Raw genomic sequence first — 23,046 nt, 5'->3', positions numbered from 1 at the left:
CTTTTAACTGGAGATGCTGAAGGTGGAAAGTGCAACTTCTTCATGTAAAGAGCTTTACCACAAGCCACAGCCTCTTTTCTGTTTTTCCCCCCTCTGTTAATTAATAAAGGCAGGCTACATGACCAAAAATAAGAATGAAAATTTCAATATCTTCTATTAAGACCAACCAAATTGATACAAAATATTGTGCAAGTTTTCAAGTCCATCAGATCTCTTTGCCAGCTGGATGCTACAGCACATTAAGTGACAGTAGAAGCTATATTTTTCAGGCCATGATGTTAAGATCTATCTTGCATGTATCCTCAGCTTGAACAACCAATTAACTACCCCACTAAAGATTGCACTCACATGTAGATATAAATAACAAAAAGTGTACTAAGGCAGCAGTAATTCCACTAGTAATAATCCTTTTTCAGAAAAAGGATTAAACCAATAGCATGTAATCATGAATATGCGTACAACTACATTTATGCATAGGGTCCAGTGAAATCAGTAGATCTGCTTACAAATTGCAACTTAAAGATCCAGATGGCAAAATCTTGGCAAACTTTAGTTGCAACTCAAGTTATCATGGAATCAATAGGACTTTAGCCATGACTACTTCCCCTTTTCCACTGTTGAATAATACACTTCAATCCACTTTGCAACAGGATTTTACTGTGCGAAACAGCAAAATTCATTTGCAAACAGTCAATAAAGTACATTTAATGTGGATTTAAAGTGCATTATTCAGCATGTGTGAAAGCTCCCCAAAGTCAATAATGTGCCCTTTCTTCACTTCAGCTCCAAGTTGAACCATGCCACTGCAGCTGCTGTATGTTTGCATGGAAAGCAAGTTTGGTCCAGGTTCCCCAGACCTGGCATTAAAAAATGTCTTTATGTATTTTGTTTCTAACATTTGCTGAATTGTGCCCAATGTGCTTAAACCTAGTATACCTATAAACTCTAACAAAGGTACTGTGCTTGAATGTGTCCAAGGATGTAGACCTTTGTATACTTACTTGGAAGTAGGTCCCAATGAGTTTAATCTCAGTTACTACCATGTAAACCTTCACAGCCTCATATGCTACATGAAGGTGTTAGAGATACAAAATAGCGTCTGGTGTTCTTGCAGAATTACAACGAATCTCCAGAGCATAGAGATCAGTTCCCATGGAGGAAATTAACATCTTTGGAGGGTAGATTCTATGGCATCACATCTCTGCTGAGTTCTCTTTCCACCCAAACTGTGCCCTGGCTATGAACTCCCAAATCTCCAGAAATTTTCCAAGTTGGAGTTGGCAACTTTACTATGCATTAAAGTTACAGGCTGGCTTTGAAGCATTTGTTGTGCTAAGCTTGCTTGGTTTTCCCTAGTTAGGTTAGGTCTTCACTTCATGGGACATGCGATGCATGTCTGATCAGAGCTTCCTTGACTTTACTTCTAGTCACATATATGATAGGAGGCTCACCTTAAAAAGCACCGTGGGCCTGATTCTGCTCCACAGCATGGTATGGTGGAAGGAGGGCTTTATCTTTTCTTCTCACACAGTTTTCAAAAGCAAAAAATGGTCATGGATGCTTGTTCTGCTGCTGATATCCATGTGTCCTGGAATCATGTGACTGTGACCACAGTTACCAGGTCTGGGTGGTGAAAGCTGCTATGTGTACTTATCAGTGAACACATAATACCTTCCCTAAATAAATTCCATTAAAAATACATGTAATGCAGATTGAGGTGTTGAAAAAAATGTTTATTTATATATCAGATTCATCAGAAATCAATGGGATTTATAGCACTGAAAAAGAAAATATGATTATTTGGGCACTCACCACTTGCAATTAAAAGCATTCTATAAACTACTGTAAACAAAGATGGGGCTATTCTGAGATTATTCAACTAATTATGGCAACCAACAAGAAGGATATCAAATACGTCAGTCTGCATTTCAAAGCCAGATTTAATGTTATTTAACATGCAAAGTAATTAAACCAAAATATGTGCTTCATGAAGAACACAAATATTCTGAACACTGTAAAAATAGGTAATCAAAAAGGAATTTCAGATTGGATCACAAACGTCACCTATCAAAGTTATTCACCATGATATCCTTGGCACCTCAGGACTTCCAGTTTTGACTTAGGGCTGACATATTATTGTTTACTCTTCAGACACCAGCCATCATCCAACACAGAACTGATCATTCTCCAACTCACTGAAATCAGTGTGCTTTAGTATACTTCACATTGCTCATGGAACTCCTCTACCAGAGCATCATTTTCACAAGTATCATCAGCTTCCTACTGGAAGATCACCTGCTTTAGTTGTGGCATTTTTTTGGAAGGTATGTAATTTTAAAAACTGAAGAAGTCTCTAGAGCTTCATGCATTTCACTGCTGGTGAATACTCTCCTGAATGAAAGCAGTGACTTCAAGTGACATGTAGCTGTGGTAGTGTTGTTTTCTATCACTTTACCTTTAGTAATCTACAGCTAATACAAAAGCTTGTTTTGACCTTATACTGATTGCAGAGTTATTGTTTTAACCCCACTCCAGCCCATCTCCTTCTAACCGGTTTTTAAAAACTTCAACCCCAATCGCTGCTTGTTTTTTTTAATGCACCAGCTAAGACTAGCATCCTAATCTTTGGGTAAACTGGTTTGTCCCAGAAATGACTGTAGTAGGAAAACAAAGTCTAAACAAGAAGGTGATGTAAACGAAAGTGTAAAAACATGATACTAAATAGTAATCTTTTTTTTATAGGCTCAGCTGAATTCAGAGTCCTTATCCCATATTCCCAGTCACACTTGGTTTCCCAAGAACAGTTCTCTCCACTTTGAAGTTTCAGTAAAGATAGAAGAGGAAGTGTGATAGAGCCATAGGCATGGGAGGTGACCTTCCCTTGTCCAAATATCCTTGGCACAGTCATAAATTTCCATCTCCACTTGGTAGTCACCATCCATGCCCTTCCAGTGTCCACCTGTAACAAATAGTTTACCTCCAAGAGACACCATCCCTCCATTTTCATGTAGAGTGTGGAGCTGTTGCACCTGCCAACAAAGTTGTGACATCATCAAGAATGCCTTCTATTATCTGCTTTCAATTTGACAGCTGAGGTGCATCTAGGGACCTTAGGGACCACCTCTCCCCATATTGCCCAAGCAGGCCCCTCCGCTCCTCGGAGGGGAAACTTCTGGTAGTCCCTGGCCCAAAAACCATCCGGCTGGCCTTGACGAGGGCCGTGACCTTTTCAGTCCTGGCCTCCACCTGGTGGAACATACTCCCGTCTGAGGTTAGGACCCTGTGGGACCTAAGTGGCTTCCACAGAGCCTGCAAGATGGAGCTGTTCCGCCGGGCTTTTTCGTAGGCCAGCCAGTTTTTTACCATCGGTTTCATCTGCTTGTCATCTGTTTTGGCTTCCGGGGGGAGGGGGGGGGATAAAGTAAGTCGCCACCTGTTTTTTGAGCTCTTATACTGTTTAAAAATTTTATACTGTTTTAAATTATTTATTAAATATTGTTTCTGTTTTATTGTAATAGTTTTTATTGTTGTTGCTGCCCTGAGCCCTGCGGCGGTAGGGCGGGGTGTAAATCTAAGTAACAAATAAATAATAAATAATAGTAAGATAGTTCTTGAGTGGGAATGAAAAAAGCAAACAGGGAAACATGAGGATATGGGAGTTGCCAAAAAGAGGAAAAGTGGAAGGTAGGTGCAGATATGAAGTGCCTCCTGTAAGTCCTTTTTAATTTCATTGTTTGTTTATTTTATTCAATTTATACCCCACCTTTCTCTGGCAAAGCCTTACAGGAAAAGAAATGCACTGGAGTACAAACTGCAGATATCTCTTGCATGAGAAAATTATTTGGTTTTAAATTATTGTTTACATGATGCCTTAAGTCATAAAGAAGAGTGGGACTTAAACATTTTATTTAATCAACAAATAAATCATTTATATTTGGATATGTATAATCCTACTATGGCATGATACTGGAATTACAGTCGTTTTTTTACCTGTTCCGTGGGTAGGCTCAAATGATGGCTATAAAAACTAAATGCTGTCATCTAGTGGTTGAAATATGTAATTCTCATCAAGTCCTTTCGTCCCCACTCACTTGTTAACAGGCATATCAAATTGTAAGGGATCTTCCATAAGGGACGGAAAGCTGGGTTTGGTACACATCTGGTTCTAGATACTCTTTTTATCACAAATCTGAGGATGGGTCTTTTTACTTGTCTTTCTTACTATATGGGATGTGAAATCTCACATTGGCAGCCAGATTATAACAGCAGGGTCTTCTATCTACTAAGCCTAGCAAATCGGAAAGAAATGCTCATAGGCTAAGTTGCTACTTTCATAAAATCTATTCTCAAATGCTAGGAGCATTCAAGCCCTGCTATAGTGTATCCCTTGTGGGCCTGTAGCTTGGTTGCATGTACTATCAAATGGCTCTGCAGCAGCCATTTGTGACACACCTGGACTGGGGCGGGTGGCACTGAAACACCCTGCCCTGTACTACAGGTTGCTTTTCTATAAGTACACTGCTGCCTATTTCCCAGCTTACCAGAGGCAAAACCATCAACGCACTCTAGAAGAACACTATCACACTTTAGCCCTTGAGGTGTGGCCTATTTGCTAAAAAGACTGCACTCCACCGGTGTAGCCCCAAGAATGGTAAACGTGAAGCTCTTTCCTTTATATACCTACCAGTTTACCATAATATACAGTAACATATACAATTACCTTGTGTAGTCCCTATTTCCTGACCTTGGGTGGGAAAAACTCTTACAAATCTGAATGCTGATCCATTTAGCTCAGTGGCTCTCCAGGGACTCAGGTACAGAAAACTCTTTCCCACCATCTGACAAGGATCGAATCTGGGGCCTTCTGAACGCAAAGCATGTGCTCTATCACTGAGCTACCACCACTCTCCAACTGTAGAAAATCCCTTCTCCAGGCAACCCCTGCCCCAAAAAAACTGCTTGCAGAGAGACATTTGATAATTAGAAGTTACACTGAAAGCATTAGAAGACACCAGAAAAAGCGTGTCCAATGCATGGTTGGAAAGTGACTGCACACTGACCATGAGTCATAAATCTATGAAGATGGAGAGACTGGCAGGACTCACTCTGCACCTGTCCTGAGGAGTGGGTGCTACATAGTCAACTGAGTGCTGACGCCATGGGAACAGCTGCACCGAGATTTGAGAACGATGCTGCGTAACCCAACCCTCCAACAACATTACACACATTGCTGCTAAAGCCAAACAGGCCAGAGGAGCAGAGCTGTGTTGTGCTGCTGTCTGGGATACCCTCATGATGGGATGGGCTCCCTACCACTGGTCTCCATCAAAGACCATAAAGACTGCTTTGGTCACTGAAGACTATTCCTATGAAAAAAGACACTGTTCATAATTTATATTTTGTTACATTTCTTCAGAAGTATAATAGAAAATAGTATAATAGAAAAGGGAGAGATCAGGTTTTCATACACACACACACACACACACACACACACACACACACACACACACACACACACACCCATCTTATGGCCCCTTCCGCACATGCAGAATAATGTGCTTTCAATGCACTTTTGCAGCTGTGCAGAATAGCCAAATCCACTTGCAAACAATTGTGAAAATGGATTGAAATACATTATTCAGAGGCATAGCAGGGGGAAATGGCGCTCAGGGCAAAATGGCGCCCCTGAGCCCTGTGGTAGCTATGCCCCCGCACCCCACTTACCTGAGCCAGTGGCGATCCAGGGCAGCCTGACGAGGCAGGGTGGGGCTGAGGGGTGCGCAGCTGCGACCTCCGCTGGCTAAAGGAGTGGCCTGGTGGGGCCAGGCCAGGCCAAGGAGGAAACGGGGAAGGGGTGTGTGGCGATTTTGCACCCCTCCCTCACGGGTGCCATCCCCTCTTCCCCTGTGAGCTGAGTTGGTGTGGGGGAGGCATGGGAGGGGGGAAAATTTTCCCCCACATGGCACACCCCTCCTCTCCCACACCAACCCGGGAGCGCTGTGGCTGGTGCTGTGAACAGCATGCTGGCCGGCCCCAGAGAGGCCAGCCCCAGTGCCACCTCCCTGCCTGGTGCACCCAAATGGGAAGGCCTTCTCCCCTACCAATGTGCCCTCCACAGCACTAGCCATGCCACTCCCAGCCCTGGGCACACTGGCCGAGCCTTCCCCTTGGCTGGGCCTAACTGGGAACCCCTGGCTGGGGCGCAGTGGGGAGGGGAGGGGGGAGGGGTGTGGGGCAGTTTTCCACCCCCCACGTGACCAAATTTCCTCTGCCTGGGACATGTGACCCCATATGTCCCCCTGGGCGCTACACCACTGACATTACTCTGCATGTGCAGAAGGGGCCTATGACATACAGGCCACACAGCTGTATAGTAATTTACCCTGTGCTGTGGTCAAACCACCTACTTGGAAACAAAAATTGTGTTTGAGAATTTTGTGGGGAAGTAGCCCTTTTTCAGTCAAATGTGCAATGGAGAAACGTGATGATTCACATCTACATATATCAATCAGGTATGACCTCTATTTTATTTTTTTCATAGTAAAGCTAAAGCACATTTTTATGCGGCCTTTTAACCAAAGAACTCAAGATAGAATTACATGCCTCCCACCGCCCCAACCCCATTTTAACTATATTTTCATTGTTTCATACCCAGTTGTTAATTTGTTTTAATATTGACTTTTTTAGTACATCAAAGTACTTACTTTTATTTTAGTCATTTCAAGCTATGAAGAATCAAACTAAAATAGTTTAACATAGACAGGTTCCTTACAACAGGGCCATGAAGAAGGGTTAGGCTGAGATAACATGACTGGCCATCCAATGAGTTTCATGACTGGTTGGAGGTGTGAACTCCTGCCTGATCCTCCATCCCTATGTTTTGGGTTAAAATAATCGTAGCTTGCCCACTCATGCCTACCTTCTGCCATATGTTAGCATCTGGATCATATACATAAACCTTCTTTGTGTTGTCTCCAATAAGATAGATGACACCATGCAAAGAGACACATCGGGGAGCAGAGAGGTATTTGGGGATAAAAGGAGAGGCAATGACACTCCAGACATCTGTAAAAAAAAATCAATTGTTTTAATTAAAAACCTCAGCATCCTTAAGCAAGGTTGATATTCTTACCTATTAAAAAGGTTTCTTATTAAAATGGCAGAATAATTTAATAGGAAAGGGAGAAGGATTGGGGTTGGTTTTGAAAGGACTTTTCAGTCACAGTTTTTTAAAAGGTCGTTCCAGATGCTTAGCTGTGTTTGTAGAAGCAAAATCAAAAAGGAGTCCAATGGCACCTTAAGACTAACATTTATTCCAATGTAAATTCACTTCCTCGGAAGCAATCTAATGAATTCTTTTAATCTGAAAGGTTCTACTGAACTCCTGTTTCACTGAGTTGTTTGTAGCGTTTCCTGATATATCAGTAGAGTTGTGTACATGTAAAAATGGTGATATCAGGATGTTTCCATTTTCACCTGCCTGCCATGCATGACCTACGTCTGGGTTTTTATACATTAAATGTTTAATGGAAGGTAATATGCAATGGATCTGTTTGGCCCAGAGTAGGAGCAGCCCCTAAATATGATTTTCTGATCATCTTGACAGCCCAGTGTTATTTGTTCTGTGCACTGCCTTCTGGCTAAACAAAAAACATTACTCCTGCAGTGGCACTGCTGAAGTTGAAATGTGGCTGGGGGATCCCCCAGAATTACAGCAGATCTCCAGATTACAAAGATCATTTCTCCTTGAGAAAATAGATGCTTTGGAGGGTGGACTATGTGGCGTTGTACCTCCCTGAGATCCATTTTTTCCCCAGACTCCATCCCCAAATCTCGAAGGGTTTCCCTACCTGAGTCTGGCAAACAAAACAAAAAAACCCATTCCCCCACCACCAGTGGACAAGGAGGACCTGGCAACCCCAGCATAGCATGAGTTTCACAAGAATATAATTTGCTGGATCAGATTAGTATCACACAGTGGAAGGGTCAACAAGCATGGCATAGAAACTAATGCCTTCTTCTGATGCTGCCTCCTAGCACGGGTGTCCAGACATTCTTTGCCTCTAAGTGTGGAGGTTTCCTTTAGTCACCATTTCTAGTAGCTGTGGTTAGTATCCTTCAGGAATCTAACTAATCTCCTTTTAAATCCATCTATTTTCATCTCATCTATGTCCAGGGGCTGAGATTACTCACTGTGTCAAGTAGTACTTTTTTCCACTTTGCCCACCAATATCTTTTGAGTTCCTGTCTTGTGGTAGAAGGATAAAATGTTCTCTCTATCCCCTTTCTCCACTCCACGCATAATGTTATAAACCCGATGACCACATTGCCTGCTATCTGCAGCTGGAATCTAGCATTCTTCCAAGAATATCAAGCCAGCAGTTGTTTCAGCAATGAGCCAGGACATGAGCTATGTGTTCCCCATGCAGGTAGCTACTACTCATATTCTCTTGCATCATTCCCATTACCACCACTACCTTTGTCACATTAGAAACCAATAAGAAAAGCAGACTATGTATCCCTAAATGTAATTCAGTATTCTTCATTGATAGCAACAGAAAAGAGAATGGGGAGATGCCTGGTAGCTAACAGGTTGAAAGAGGCACAGTGTGAAAAGTAAACATAAATAGCCAGAGATGCAGGAAGTCCTAAAGGATGTTCAATTGTGGAATATACCACAGTGAGATAAGGGGTAGGAGTTCCTAAATGGCATTCTGATGAATACCATTATTCCTACATAGCATCATATTAGGTGAAAACAGGCAGAGCTGCAGTTTAGCCGACAGTATGCAGCTATTCCATGACTGCTATCCAGGTTTTCTCAGACAATCTGAACATGAGTTACATGTACTGCATTTAAAACCTTCATGAACTACCAGAAGTAATTTGACAGTAGCTGAGAGTTTTTCAAATGGAAAGCTTTGGAATTACATGCTGACATCATGGCAATATGTGGATATACACAATTGGTTGAACAAACATTTTGAGCAATACTGCAAGCTAAAATAAGGAAGACTATAGCCTATAGCTTCTACAAAAATAGGCTAACCATTTGTATTACCAATTAGAAGAAACGTCTGGGCTGAGTACAAGTGCAGCAAGTCATATACCAAAACCCCTTTCTTCATTCACCTCATAATTTTTACTCCTTATGCATCACAGATAAAATTAAAAGCATACAACACATACAGACATAAGCAAGACCTGTGATTCATGTCTAAAAGCGGGTTTCCAATCAGGAGCATAGCTACAGAAAATGGCACCCTGGACAAGAACTAAAATTGCACCCCACAACACCCTTTTTTAAAAGATAATTTTATCAAAGCTACACTCCCCATTCCCTGAAATACTTCCACACACACATATCTCCATTCATATGCAGCATTGGCATAAGAAAGATAATCTGTACAGTAGACATCTCTACTCCAAGGAATTTTTTCAATTATTGATCATCTCCCCGTCATAATTCTTCCGCCCTCCCAAAGAAAACAGTTCTGTAGGTAAATATATTCAATAGAGATACTTAGTAGCAGAGATAGCCAGAGATACTTTGAGTTGCTTTTTGTATAAAAATAGTTTACTAGCTTAAAGGAAGGGTTACATGGAATAAAATAACAGATGCTGTACTGCTCTGTTGCATATTTACAGTAGTAATTACAATCTAGGACTAAATCTTGCTTTCTATCTGCTATCGCGCCTCATGGCTCTGAGCATGTGCTATGAACAAAGAAAACAGGTAACTTTATAACTTTAGATATCTGTGCTTACTAACATGTAAGCAATGGTGGTCTGGCTCACCAATGGCTAATCAATAAACCAGATCATGGAACAGTGACCTCAGCAGCTTATTTATATAACCCTTTAGTAACTGAATTGTGACAGACACTTGCAAATACCAACAAGTTCTTATAATTCTTCCCCAGTATTGGAAAAGAAAATCCTGTCAAGGTTGTATGAGGAGCTCTTGAGATCTAATAACATTGATTATAAAGTTATGATGTTCTGGGAAAGATAGGATCTGCAGTTCTGGAAAGGGAAAGAAACGGAAAAAGAAGTAAAGATGGAGATAGATGGAGAGATAGATGGAAAGAGAATGAGAGAAAGATGAAAAGAGAGAAAGGAGAGATAGATGAAAAGAAGTAAAGATGGAGATAGATGGAGAGATAGATGGAAAGAGAATGAGAGAAAGATGAAAAGAGAGAAAGGAGAGATAGATGAAAAGTGAGAAAGACCACAACTCTATATTTTGGATTTTCATTATAGTGGAATAGAATTAAAGACCTTTGATTCTATTCCACCACTATTGGTGAAGGCATTTGCCAAAATTTCTGCAGCAGCCTTGTCTAATTTTATTTCCCAACCAGTGGGTTTTAATCCCAAAGTCGATTGTGAGTGTTGGTGAGTGTTGGTGAGCCAAGAAGAGGACAGGTAGCCAGTTGCAGCACCAGAGGCAGGCAGGCAGACAAGCAGGCAGGTGGTGCCAGGAGGGAGCAAGAGGGGCATGCACCCCCCATCCCCTGTTTTGCTGCTGCGCCCTCCACCTTCACCAGCTGCAGCAGCCAGCCAAATGGGTCTTGGTGACTGCCTCTCTCTGGCCCTCATTTCAGCAGTTGCTGCCCCGAGGTGCAGACAAGCCTGAAACTGACCTGACCTGCACAGCCTTAATTTGGTGCCCAAAGTGAAGCTCTGATGGGGGCACGGGAAGCAGCCAGTGTGCCTCCAGGCCACTGGCACCCAGAGTAAGAGGCCTGACTTTCCCCAAGGTAGTTACGCCCCTATTCTCAGCATTATATCCATGATACTTTAATTTGGTCAAGATACAAATCCAAGGATGGGGTCTTCTTATGAATGGAAACAGTGGTTCTCAGTGGCTTTCTTCTCAGTAGCTGGAGTGGCAATAACTCACCCTTGTCTTTAGAAACCTTCTATGGGCTTCCCTTCCCCCATTTCATGTACCATTCAGCCGTCTGACTGTGTCCTATGACCTTCCAGCTCTACAACCCTCAGCCATCCAAAAATCTTCTGGTTACCTGTTGCAGCTTTGAACAACAGAAAGAAATGCCCTTTTGCAAAGCTGCTTAGTAACCTTGGCTTTACAAAAAGCCTGTCATCAGGCAAGGCCTTCTCTGTTCCTTCTCACCTGTAGCGGGGCTATAACACTGCAGAGTTAATGCATTGTATTTGACAGCACAAGAGCCTATGAGGTACAACTTTCCGAGACACCCAGCTATTGAAAAGTTGCTGACATATTTCAGGGCAGGGCTGACAAAACACCAGCTGTCATTGTATGGATCATAGCACTCCACCTCCACAATGTCCACAGTGGTACCTGTAGGTCACAAAAGAGAATAGGAGTCTGTCTCAATATAGCAGATGGCTGAGGAACTAAGAACATGCATAGATCAACAGGAGTGACTATTTAGTCCATAAGTCAATGGTCTGTTCCACACAGCACCTGCACTTTGGAGTTTCCTCACTTTAACTGTTACTACCAGTGCAGTGCATCTGGAACGGGGCAACCATATGGTGGGTTTCCTCACATTTTCACTGCCATGATCCCTATGGCAGCCATGCCTCCTTGTATACCTGGGAGAGGTGATTTTTTAAAAGTTTTTTTTCTTTTTAAAACAATTAACTAACATAAATAATTACATTGGTACAATCAGGTGCCCTGCAAGGACTTGTGGGAAGACGTGTCATCGCCCCTGTATTCCCCTCTGCTCTTTATCTTCCCTGGCAGCCTCCACAGTCTCTCTACTTTCCCTGCCCCCTTCTTTTCTTCCTGCCCAGCCACCAGCCAAACAACCTTTACCTGCTCCCTTGTCTTCAGCTTTCCCTCCTTCTGGCAGATTCTCCCTGGGAAAACTCTGGCTACACTGTGCAGTAGTTGCTGGACTAGGCTGGGCCTGAGGGATACAATTTGATTGGGTGAGATGGACAATCTCTTGCCCCCAGACTCCAAGCTCTAAGCTCTAGTGGGAGCAAAAATGTGAAGGAGAAGCAATGTTGCACCCGATGTACTGCAAATGATGTCACAACACTAGGAATTCCCCAGATTTCAGTTGTTTTAGGTATACAACTGGAAGTGACATTGCAGTATTGCTTCCCAAGACCCTGCCCCCCTCCCCCACACTCCCTCTGGTTGCCAGTGCTTTGCTAGCAACCCTGCATAGACCCTGTTGCACAGTAGCTGCTGGGTCAAGCCAAGTGCTGTGGGTAGCCACCACACCTGCCCTGGTGAGTCTTCCTCCACCAGGGGACATGATAGGGTAGGGAGCCTTTTGCAGAACTGATTTAGCCTCCAAGTCCACTCCCACTGTCCCCCTGTGGCATTTCTTCACAGAACACAAGGTCTGCAAAGTTCAGCAAAATTGTTACAGTTGCCTAGCAACCTCCAAAATTGCAACCTAGAGCTCAGCGGACATTCAATTCTTAAAGCTACAGACTTTCCCCCTACTATTTCAGGGTGTTTTAATCCCCAACGTATTTTCTTAAGATTGGAACTTCTATTAGGTTTGTACAGAAACTTGGGTCTTCTATTAGGTTTGTACAGAAACTGCCCTATCTGTCCCCAACTTCATTTTGTGGATCCATTATTCCACACTATCAATATGTCAATTACCTATCTTTAAAAAATCCTCAAAAAAGCTTCCTCTCGGCAGGGGTGGGGGGTGGCCTCTATTGGGTATGAGGCAGAAAAAATGGTGCTGATGTTGGCTGGACCAGGAAAAGCCCATATGATGGCCATTGGAGCTCTGTTGCAACCTTTCCCCTAAACATCACAGCAGATCAGGCTTGGTAAAGATTACAGAAAAGACAAGTGAAAGCACTACAGCGCTGTAGGGAAGCGGGGGCAGGAGGGGAATGGGCTGCTTTTCAGAAACATCTATCCCAGTGTGTCTTTCAAAGGGCCTTTGTTTTTCGGCTCTTCTTCACAGGCAAAAACTAGGAGCTCCAATGATTCAATAGTTTCACATGATACTATTTCAATGTGAAAGATTAGCATTATTCATCTCGTGCTCAAATAGGATAATTTTTGGGAGCTCCAATCATTAAAAAATTATGAAAGGATGCACGCTGGCAGTATAATTCTGTGCAGGTAGATCCTTCTGAGCCCACTGACTTCAATGGACTCTGAAGTAGGTAAAGTTCTAAAGATTTTACTGTGAGTGTTGCACTGTAGCAGTTTACTCCTCAGGTGCCCCGTCACATATCTTTCCCACATCCCTAGGCTGGAGGTGGGGTTGCACTGGATCCATAGCACCTGCCTGTTCAACCAGAAACTGTTTAATTCATCATCAGCCATCTCCATTTATTCATCCATTTATTCACCCATCTCCATTTATTCATGTTTTCTGCCTTTCCTCGGGGATGGCCCACATATCTCCAGGTACTTCCTGGCTTCCACCACCTCTGATCTATGCAAAAGCAATTTCTGGAAAATTGAGGTCGTACAATTTTTATACATGCCAGGTAAATGCTCACTCATGCTGCTGATCGCATGCCTGAAGAGTGAGGCTGACAGATCCCATTCCTTACCACCAATGGCATAGATCTCTCCATTAAGAACAGCCGTAGCATGGTTTGTTCGAGGCTTTAGCATTGGAGCAATAGGCTTCCAGGCACCTTTCCTGAAGCAGAAGCACCACGACTGGGTTGTGGACCACGTGTCATTCTGTGAACCTCTGGAGCCACCTGAAAGGAGAAATATCCATCACAAATAGAGGGCTATTTGCTGTTTCTTTATACCAAGTTAAAACACACAACTCAAGTTTACTCACCATTATTTCTGTTAGGGGTTCCCAGCTTTTTTCAAACTTTCAGCATTTGCAAAATTATAAGTCAAAATATGTATTATTTATTTTTAATTAAAAGATTTATACCCCTCCTTTCCTTGCGGTTCAAAACAACAACTATAATATATTTGTCAAGGCTATATTCATCGTTTGGATAGGTTGTACAGGCTATAGATGCTAGGTTAGGGAATAGCCAGAATTTTTCTGGCTGTGCCTAGGCTGGCATCTTCAGAGGATCCTCTGAAGATGCCAGCCACAGACGCAGGCGAAACGTCAGGAGAGAATGCTGCTAGAACACGGCCATACAGCCCGGAAACCACACAGCACCCAAACAACAATAATAGTTTAAAACATTTTCTGCTAAAGCCAAAAATAAAATAGCAAACCCCAAATCTCACTTCCCACCCCCCGTTAAGGGAGCCCATTCTATGGAGCTGGATCCACAATGTAAGACAGATTCTGGTCAATGCCACACGGGCAACCTCAAATGGTATCATTACCAATATATGGCTGCTTGATGATCATAGGTGGTCAAGGGACACGTGGAAGGATTTGGTCCTTCAGATATGTGGGTCCCAGGTCACAAAGGGCCTTAATGGTCAGAACCAGCTCCTTGAACTGAAACAGACTGGCAGCCAATGTAGCTGTTTCAAAATGGGCAAGATATCTCCCCTGTAGTTAGGTCCTGGGCTGCTGCATTTTGGATCAGCTTCAGTTCCTGAGTTTCATAGGCAGTCCCACTTGGAGTGATTTGCAGGAATACAACTGTGAGGATTATCAGCATGGTCAGATCAGCTGAATCTCCGTGGTGAGACAGTCGGCAAATCAGATGCAAAAAGAGCTCTTGGCCTTCATGCCAACCTGCTTTTCAAACAGCAACACAAGGTCTGTGAGCACCCCCAGCCTCTTAACCTGTTTTGAAAAAGCCAATGTCACTCCATCTGGGACCAGTAGATTCAGTCCCTGTAGATAGAATATCAGCCTTCACAACGTATACTACTTTGTCCTGTTTGGATTCAGCTGCAATTTGCTGTGCCTTAGCCACATGACCATAGCCTCAAAGAAACCACTCAGAACCAAGACAAATACATCTGGAGACTTGAATAATAAAGCTTGGATAATATGTATGATACTATACAATTTGGTTAAATTTACCACTTATTGTCTGACTATACTCCAAGCACCATAATTTATTTTCTCTTTTTTAATATATGAAATGTGGGGAAACAAATAGATCCACCAAAATACCAAAGCATGGGAGACCTAGGTTCAAAACTTACCTGTGACATAAACATTGTTATTTAGTGCAATCATAGAAAAGCCCCATTTATTATAGTCTGGAAAATCAGGAAGAGCAATCCATTCTTCTGAAATGAGAAAAGTAAGCATAAGAGGCCATCAGCTAATTAAAACCAGTAAGCACTGTATTCTTCATGGAATCCTGTCTTGAGAATGTAATAAATTTTACTAGGACCAAACCAATGACACATAACAGTGTGCAAGCTTTTGAGTTCACTAGAACTCTTCCTCAAGCTGAATGTTACAAATAAAATAGAGGGAGGAAAGTAATTTTTTAGGTCATGATTTTAATGTAATTATGGCTGATTATGGACAAGGTGTTAGCAGTGTGGTGGAGGCAAATGTTTGCTGAGGCAAAATTTCTTGGACAGACGTATTTCTTCTAGCCACGCTTCTACTTTCCATTCTCTTCGCAGAAAGCAAATCTACTTGTAGCACAATTTTAATTTTACTTCACTGCCAGAGTGGGTCAGATTTGCCAGTGGGCACAACTTTTGCCTCAGACCTCTTCCCTCCCTGCACAGCCAGCCTGTCTAGTCTTACCTCCCCCCACTCCCTCACACAGCTTTGCACACTTCCCCCTCCCCCTGTAGACCGACTACTTCATGCTTTTCGTCCTGCTGTATAACTTCTATTGCCTGTGGCCTCCCTTCTCCTGCATATCTTTAGATTAAAAAACAATTTAAATAACCATATCGATAGATCGATATGTCAATACCAATACTAAAAAAAGCAAAAATAATAAAACTAGTCAATCCGTCCAATCACCTGATTTGCCCCTGTATTTGATCAACAAACTGGGATGTTTCCAGCCTCGTAATTTTATATACAAGCAATCAGTGATTTCAGGTCACATTGGGAAAAGCTTGTTGGTTTTGATGCTTGGGTTTACTGCACATCAGAAGACAGACAATTATGAACCTGGGGAGCTTAGCAAATGGAAATGCGTGTTGTCAGGATACTAACATACTAGATAATGTATCTTTCAAATACATTACAGAATGTTATCAATAGTAAGGAGGTAAGTATCTTCCCTGCATAGGCGATGTCATGTTCCCACAGAAGCCTTTATTATTTTCATTATTAAGTATCAATTTCCATAGTTAGCATGGGTTTAGTCCTCTGTATAGTCTCCAAAGGGAGGGAATTTTAGTTAGCCCCTGTCCCTTTAAGAAGTTTCCCAAGAGGCAGTCTTTCTGTTATCTCCCAGCAATGCCCCTGTTTAACTCAGTTCAGTTCAATACAGGTGCCCAAGGAGTTAGGGCAGCAGCAGCAGAGAGCACCAGAAACAGTTTTGCTTGGGGAACAGAACAAGCTAAATTGTTTGAGACTTTGCTGTGGATTTTATTCCTCTTATCTAAAATGCTACAAGAGTACACTGGTCATTCCACTATAGTGATAACATTCTGATCCTCATTACTTGCTAAATTAATGCTCAGACAGCTATGTGGTCAAGCTTCACTCACTCACCTTTTGTTGCAAGTAAGCTACTCGGGCCAAGTAACGCCGGGTTCCAGCAGCATCTCCCCATCACCGGAGCGGGCCATGCAACGCAGCCGCCTCTCGATTCTACCGGGGCCTCTGACCCCTCAGCTGCTGGCCATTTCTGTTCCTATTTGGAACAGTGCCTTTTGGGAAACCCCGTGTGACTACCTGCAGTGGGGAGCTTGACTGCGCGCTCAAAAACCCCTGAAGCTTACATAACCGTTTTGCCTCTGCTTTTTTTTTAAAGTGAGGAAACGGCCTATGTCAGCAATGCTGACTTAAATTGTTTTGTCATCCCAAGAGGTGGACATGCATGGCTGCTGGTATATCTCCACCATGCTTCTGTTGTGACCACCTGGCTCCAAGAGGTAAAGAAAACATTGATATAACATTGCTTTCACAACAGCCATTTTTTCTCCCACTCCCCAATCTCTCCAAATCAGGAGGTAAGAGCTAATAGCAGGAATTTACCTCCCACAAGGTGGTAAATGGAAATCCTACGTTAGCATGAGGGGGCATGCCTGCTCCGGTGTGATCCACCAACTCAGGCAGCACTTGTGTTTGCTCCCTCACCCTGCGCCAGCCTGGCACAAGATCTTTCTGCAGCCCATGAGGGGCAAGCAGGCTAGAAGACAATGACAGGCCCAAGCCACACCTATTCATTTTCTTCCCCCATTATGCCCCACAACTAATCAGGTGCCCAAAGTGACTGCTTGGGTGGCAAACCATCCCTGTGTGTCAGTCAGTTTCAAAACAAGCAAGCAACTTCTAGACAATTTTATTGATAAGCATTTAACGACTAGGGTGTATCTTGTGAATCTGATACTGGAATAAAAACCAGTTAGTTTTTGAAGGTGCCTCACGAATCCTACTTGTTTTCCTTAAATTAATTGTGTTCTAAGTTTAGATGGAATGTTGGCATTGTTTGGGTCAGGCACTTACTTGTCTTTGTGTTATAAAAGGCAAAGTTCCTGGATGTTGGTTGTGCTTGTGCCTCTCCATCTTCTTCTTCATCCTCTTCCAGGGCTCTGCCTCCCACCACTACCAGCACCTCCTCAAGCTTTTGTGGAAGAGCCTGTAGCCTCTGCTGGACAAATGGCCGGTTCTCCACCTTAGAAAAGAGGAATGAACAATGTCACCAAGATAAAACATATTGGCTAGTCCTCCTCATCTGCCTCAATCTTTACCAGTTTATGTACAGTATATTGATCTTCTGTGATACAATTCAGTAACATATAATTTCCACATGTTCCTGCAGGGTATATAAGAAGGCAAGGAGTCTAAACTATTCTACTCTAAACTACTTTAGAGCCATAGCTCGGTCAGCTGGTGTCTCTCTCTCTCTCTCTCTCTCACACACACACACACACACACACACAAACAAACAAACACACATTTTTATCCTTCCCTTCCGCCTAGGAGCTACCTTGTTCTTTCTACCTCCATTTTTATAGGACCTTTCTGCACAAGCTCTTGAAAACATTTTCAAAAAACCATTTGTCTGCACTCATCCTGTTGAAATGATTCCTGGCTGCCATTTTGTTGTCATTCCTATTTTTTTTTAACAATCTGCAGATTTGATGCTATGAGGCTTCAAAACCTTGTGCTGTAATTCTTAAGGGTCATCTCTTCATAGCTATGTAGGCACAAAAGCAATAGTTGGCTGAGCATCACATTTAGTCTAACTATGACCTTTTCTGCACAAACATTTTAAAACGTTTTGAGGCAGGAAAAAGGTTTCCTCATGGAGCTCCATGTTGTTTTTACTCCCTTTGGTTCCTAAAATGTTTCATTTCCAGTCAGGGGTGGAGCACCCACAGGGACATGTGAGGTCACGCATCCCCAGGCACATGCCATCCTGTCATGTGGGGGGTGCAAAATCGCCTCCCACACCCCCTCCTCCCTAGCGCCGACTCGGCTCCTCAGTAGAGGAGCCAAAACAGGCCACTTAGATACGGGAAGAAGGGTGCATCCCTGAGCTTGCAAATGTATGGAAGGTAAAGATGAGCTGATTAATTTAAAAACACTTACCTTGGACTCAAAACGGGCATGCCACTTACTTGCCAACACAGATTCAGGGGCTTCTCAGTTCAGGCTAATAGCCAAGCATGCCAAAACCTGCTTATCTAGAATATTTTCGTTTACCATTACTGTCTCAAACCATAGATATTTGTGAAAGAATGGGAAGAAGAATTACAATAATCACTGAACCATATAGAATAGTATACTTTATTTACGGTCAATGACCAAATATCACTGAACCATATAGTCACTTTTATAGCCTTGAGATGGAAGGGAGATCAAGAGGAGGTTACTCTTAGTACTGACCGTGCTGCGATGTTTGGTGATAATGGTCTTGCAAGTATCCGATTCCTGAATCAATGGTTCTGATGCCAAGAGGTTCTGCAGATACTGATCTGGCAATGTGACGAGGTGTACCAGGTCAAGAAGCTCTGGAAGGTACATGGCTCTGGCAGATTTTTCAGACCTCACCCATCGAAGCACAGCCTCAACTAGGCTCTGCTCTTCCTGCATTTGTAGTAGGTTGTTAGATAGATAGGTAATCAGCCTCTCCTTGGACAATTGAAGGAACTCCTCCTGCTGAGACACAAGCTCAAAATTCTCCTGCAGAAATGACCAAGCCTTTGATGACACTTCTGGGCAGCCATGTATTTCCCCGAACTCACAAATGCCCAAGCAGTTGGTTGCATCCATCTGCTGTCTCAGGTACCGGCTGCAGACTTTCTGGATAGTGGGAAAGTGAAGTTGGTTGGATGCCCGAATTAAGGCCTCTACATTCCCCTGGTTTATGGTTACCTTTCCTGTGTAAGCAAAGTCAATCAAAGACTCCATAACAACCGGATCCACTTCTTTTATCTCTACGCGAGCAGAGAAACTTTCCAGAAAGTCACCAGCAAACATAGCCTTGAAGTAATGACTGCAGAGGGCCAGGATGCTGCGGTGGCAGGAAAATTCATGCTTCCCAACTATTAAGGTGACATCTGAAAGTTTGGGATTGGAGCGCAGGGCCTGTAATCCTTCCAGAATAGATTGAGGATGGGATGGAAGACTAAAATCGAAGTCATCAATGTTCCTCACCATGGTGTTGTTTTCTAGAAAACTCCACTCCTGTTGTAAGAAATGATCTTGGACACCTTAGAATGAGAAACCTCTTCCCAATCCTAGTCAGAAAGCAGAAGAGAAGGGGAGAGATCTTGTGCTTTAGGCGGAATAACAAATCTCTTGTCTCAGTTTGGAGATTGAAAATGAAGTCAGTCTTTAATGATATTATAGAGAATCCTTCAAATAAGTGTGTCTCATGAATCCTGACCAGGACTGGTTTAAGACATACTGGCCCATTATGCACAAGATGTCTGCTGCACAGCCGGAGTGAATGTCCACTGAGGATGTATTTCCCTGAGCCCTGCTTTCAATTTTCATTCTCCCCATGCCAAGAGATATCACTTTAAGCTTGACTTCAATTTTCCTTGCCGCCAGAGTGGGGGAGATTTGCCAGTGAGCACAGCTTTGCTCTGGATATCTCCCTTTCACCCACCAACAGCCCTTCCCACTCCTACACACACCTGTCCCCTTCCCCCTTTTCAGATTTGTTATTCCATTTTTAAACAGAGAAACACTGCAAAATCATTGTCCTTTGTTGCATTAAAAAACCTCTAAATGGCAGAGGCTCTAAATTATGTCAAATTTAAGCAACACCATAGATTACCAAAATGTTTGGTTATGTAACCATTTGGGGAGTCGGTTTTTTTATATATATATTTAGAGGCACTTTACAACAAGAAACCTAAAGTGCATCTTGCTTAGTTTGTACATAAAGCAGCTATGATCCTGACACTTAAATCTCTAATGTTAGCTGTAACTTTCAAGACATGAGTATAACAGGTTTTAACTGTTATGAGTTTCCAGATATGCTCATTACCAATAAATGAATCTTCTGGAATCAACAAGGCAGGATCTGCCAACATCCCCAGCTCTGAAACAAAACTTTTCTTTGAGGTTTTTAGAATCTCAGATATAACTCAGTGCATATCCCCTTGGAGTAGCAGAAGATCCCACTTTCAAGTTCAGTTTCATAATGTTGTTTCAAAAAATGAAAGCAGGATTTCTCAGGAGTATACAAAATTCTGCACTTAATACTAAACACTGTACTTTCTCTTGCTTACGTAGAATTATGAAATACAGACAGCCTGTCATATGTGAGAATAAAACAGCATGGTTAGTCATAGTGCTCCCTCTCTTTCACAAGTGTTGTTTGTAAAATATAAGCATGAAAAACCGACGGAGACTCTTGTTTTCCCTTCTCTGCCCCTCCATGCTCTATGATGTCTGATTTGAAATGGGTTTGTAGACACCAGTGTTATACTGATCAGTTGAACACTGCCAGTATTTAAAAAAAACCCTCAATGACAATGCTAGTGGTTCTTTCCTCATTTTAGTTAGTTCACTCCTTTTCACATTTAGTACATTCACTCCTTTGTTTCAGGAAATATGTCCAGGAAATTTTCCCAGCAGTAACCTCTGCTATATTCATAAATCTTCCTTGTACTTTTTTTCTGGAGACATCTGCAACTGAGTTGTCTCACAACCAAGGACTCATCAATTGTCACTCCTCCTTGTGCCTGTATATTCTCCCAAACTTGACAGTCCCCAACCCACAATTCCAATTTGATTGTTTTCTTTCAGCCCCTGCTGAGTCCTGTCAGAAATTACAACCAACCAAATCTCATCTCTTACCTCAGTGATTTCTTACATCCAATCAGCCAGTTTGATCAGGAACAATGCATGGGGAGCAATTTGCCTTGACCTGAGAGGAGAGAGTTACTCTGAAAGGGATGTTATTTGGCAGCTGTACAGTAAAGACGACTAATGTGTGTATATTTAGACTGGAGCTTGCAGTGACTGTGGGGAAGTGCTGGGAAATTTATTTGACAGTTATTCTCTCCAGGCCACCTGCTCTTAAAGCAATACACCAAGGAGAAGAGAAAAAGACAGCCTGGGAAGATTGTGCCCAGTGGAAGGGGAGATCGCTGATCAGAGTCTTCAAATTAGGTCAAGAGACTAGAGGGTGAACTAATTTGAAGGCCATCCACTGATTTGTAAATCAGATTTGCTCTCCAATAGAAATTTCTTTTCTTTATTTTGCTGGTTTAAACATTTTATCTCAATAGGTTAATCATGGGTTATATGAGAGCCAGCTTGGCGTAGTGGTTAAGAGCAGGTGGATTCTAATCTGGGGAACCTGAGTGATGGAGGCTTATCTGGTGAACCAGATGTGTTTCCGCACTCCTACATTCCTGCTGGGTGACCTTGAGCTTGTCGCAGTTCTTCGCAACTCTCTCAGCCCCACCTACCTCACAAGGTGTCTGTTGTGGGGAGAGGAAGGGAAAGGAGCTTGTAAGCCACCTTGTTTTCACCTGTAGGATATTGTCCATGGAATAAGGAGAGTTGACACCAGAAGCAGGGATAATCAATGAACCAGCTTTATTTTCATTGCTCAAGAGGGATCTGCAGTGCACACAGGCAAACCCCTGCAGTACACACAGGCCAAACCCCCTGCAGTGCAAGCAATTGGTGGGATACAGAAGAGTTAGGCCTCTTCTGTTTTGATCATCCTTGATCTTACAGGTGAGACCACCCTGGCTCTCCACATGGGTATGATTCATGCTTCTCCTTGCCAAGCCTCTTTTAGTGCCCAAGTGAGATGTGACGTATCCAGTCCTCCTAGACCTAGGTCAAGGAAAGTGTTTCTGTCCCAGGTCCCTGAAAGCACTAGGGTCCCAGGCTTTTGGTCTGAGGGCTACCCCTTCATCTTTCAAAGCGATGCTTGAAAATGCTCTCCTGAATTATACCATGTACCATTGAAGCAGCATTTTCCTGCAGTGCTCCTACTTTAGCAAATATGTCTTTAAAATGTTCTAGCTGTAGTCTTTTTTTTTTTTTTAAAGAGCAGTCTTCTTTTTTTTAAGTGTTCCTAACATTTTGCCTTTCTCTCACTAGGAAATGGCAGGCTTGAGGTTTTCTTGGCACTTAGAATAGAGAATCTTAAGGCTGAAGAGCAAATATGATTCATTAGCTGTTCTGAGTTTTCCAGGTGAATGGCCATGGTAGTTTTAGCTGCTAAGGTTTTGCCCGCATCTATGGCTGGTATCTTCAGAAGCATGTCTCAGAAGATGTGTTTCTCTCTGTGACACAGTGTGGAGTGCTTTTTGTAGCTGTGTATTTGTTTTATCCACCTCTGAAGCGGGAGGGGGATTAGGTGCATTTGCATGTGTCCAGGTGGAGTTCATTTGCAGTTACATACTAAACTACACAAAACACTCCAAACTGCCATGGAGAGAAACTATGAAGATGCCAGCTATCAATGCTGGCAAATCCTTAGGAGCTAAAACTACCAGACCATTACCATACAGCCTGGAAAATTCATATGTCAGTTGATTCCAGCCAA

At 42.8% G+C, this 23,046-nt stretch overlaps 1 protein-coding gene across 2 annotated transcripts; it reads right to left on the bottom strand.

Annotated features, from left to right (window-relative positions):
* Positions 1 to 1,699: 1,699 nt before the first annotated feature.
* Positions 1,700 to 21,445, bottom strand: KLHL30 (kelch like family member 30). Of its 2 annotated transcripts, none has more exons than XM_048506083.1 (8): positions 21,336 to 21,445; positions 18,909 to 19,762; positions 17,523 to 17,691; positions 15,077 to 15,163; positions 13,486 to 13,695; positions 11,141 to 11,329; positions 6,920 to 7,065; positions 1,700 to 3,029 (listed from the first exon to the last, which is right to left on the bottom strand). In XM_048506083.1, the coding sequence occupies exons 2-8, from the start codon at positions 19,680 to 19,682 to the stop codon at positions 2,781 to 2,783; spliced, it is 1,824 nt and encodes a 607-aa protein (XP_048362040.1). In that variant the 5' UTR covers positions 19,683 to 19,762; positions 21,336 to 21,445; the 3' UTR covers positions 1,700 to 2,780. The 2 variants fall into 2 exon arrangements, with proteins under 2 accessions (XP_048362040.1, XP_048362039.1); XM_048506082.1 differs by having other exon boundaries at positions 1,701 to 3,029; positions 13,540 to 13,695.
* Positions 21,446 to 23,046: the final 1,601 nt, after the last annotated feature.

Source organism: Sphaerodactylus townsendi, linkage group LG08 (genome assembly GCF_021028975.2).
Source record: "Sphaerodactylus townsendi isolate TG3544 linkage group LG08, MPM_Stown_v2.3, whole genome shotgun sequence".
In the NCBI taxonomy this organism is placed as follows: Eukaryota; Metazoa; Chordata; class Lepidosauria; order Squamata; family Sphaerodactylidae; genus Sphaerodactylus; species Sphaerodactylus townsendi.
The sequence above is the reverse complement of the archived record's forward strand: the minus strand, read 5'-3'. Positions and strand labels throughout refer to the sequence as shown.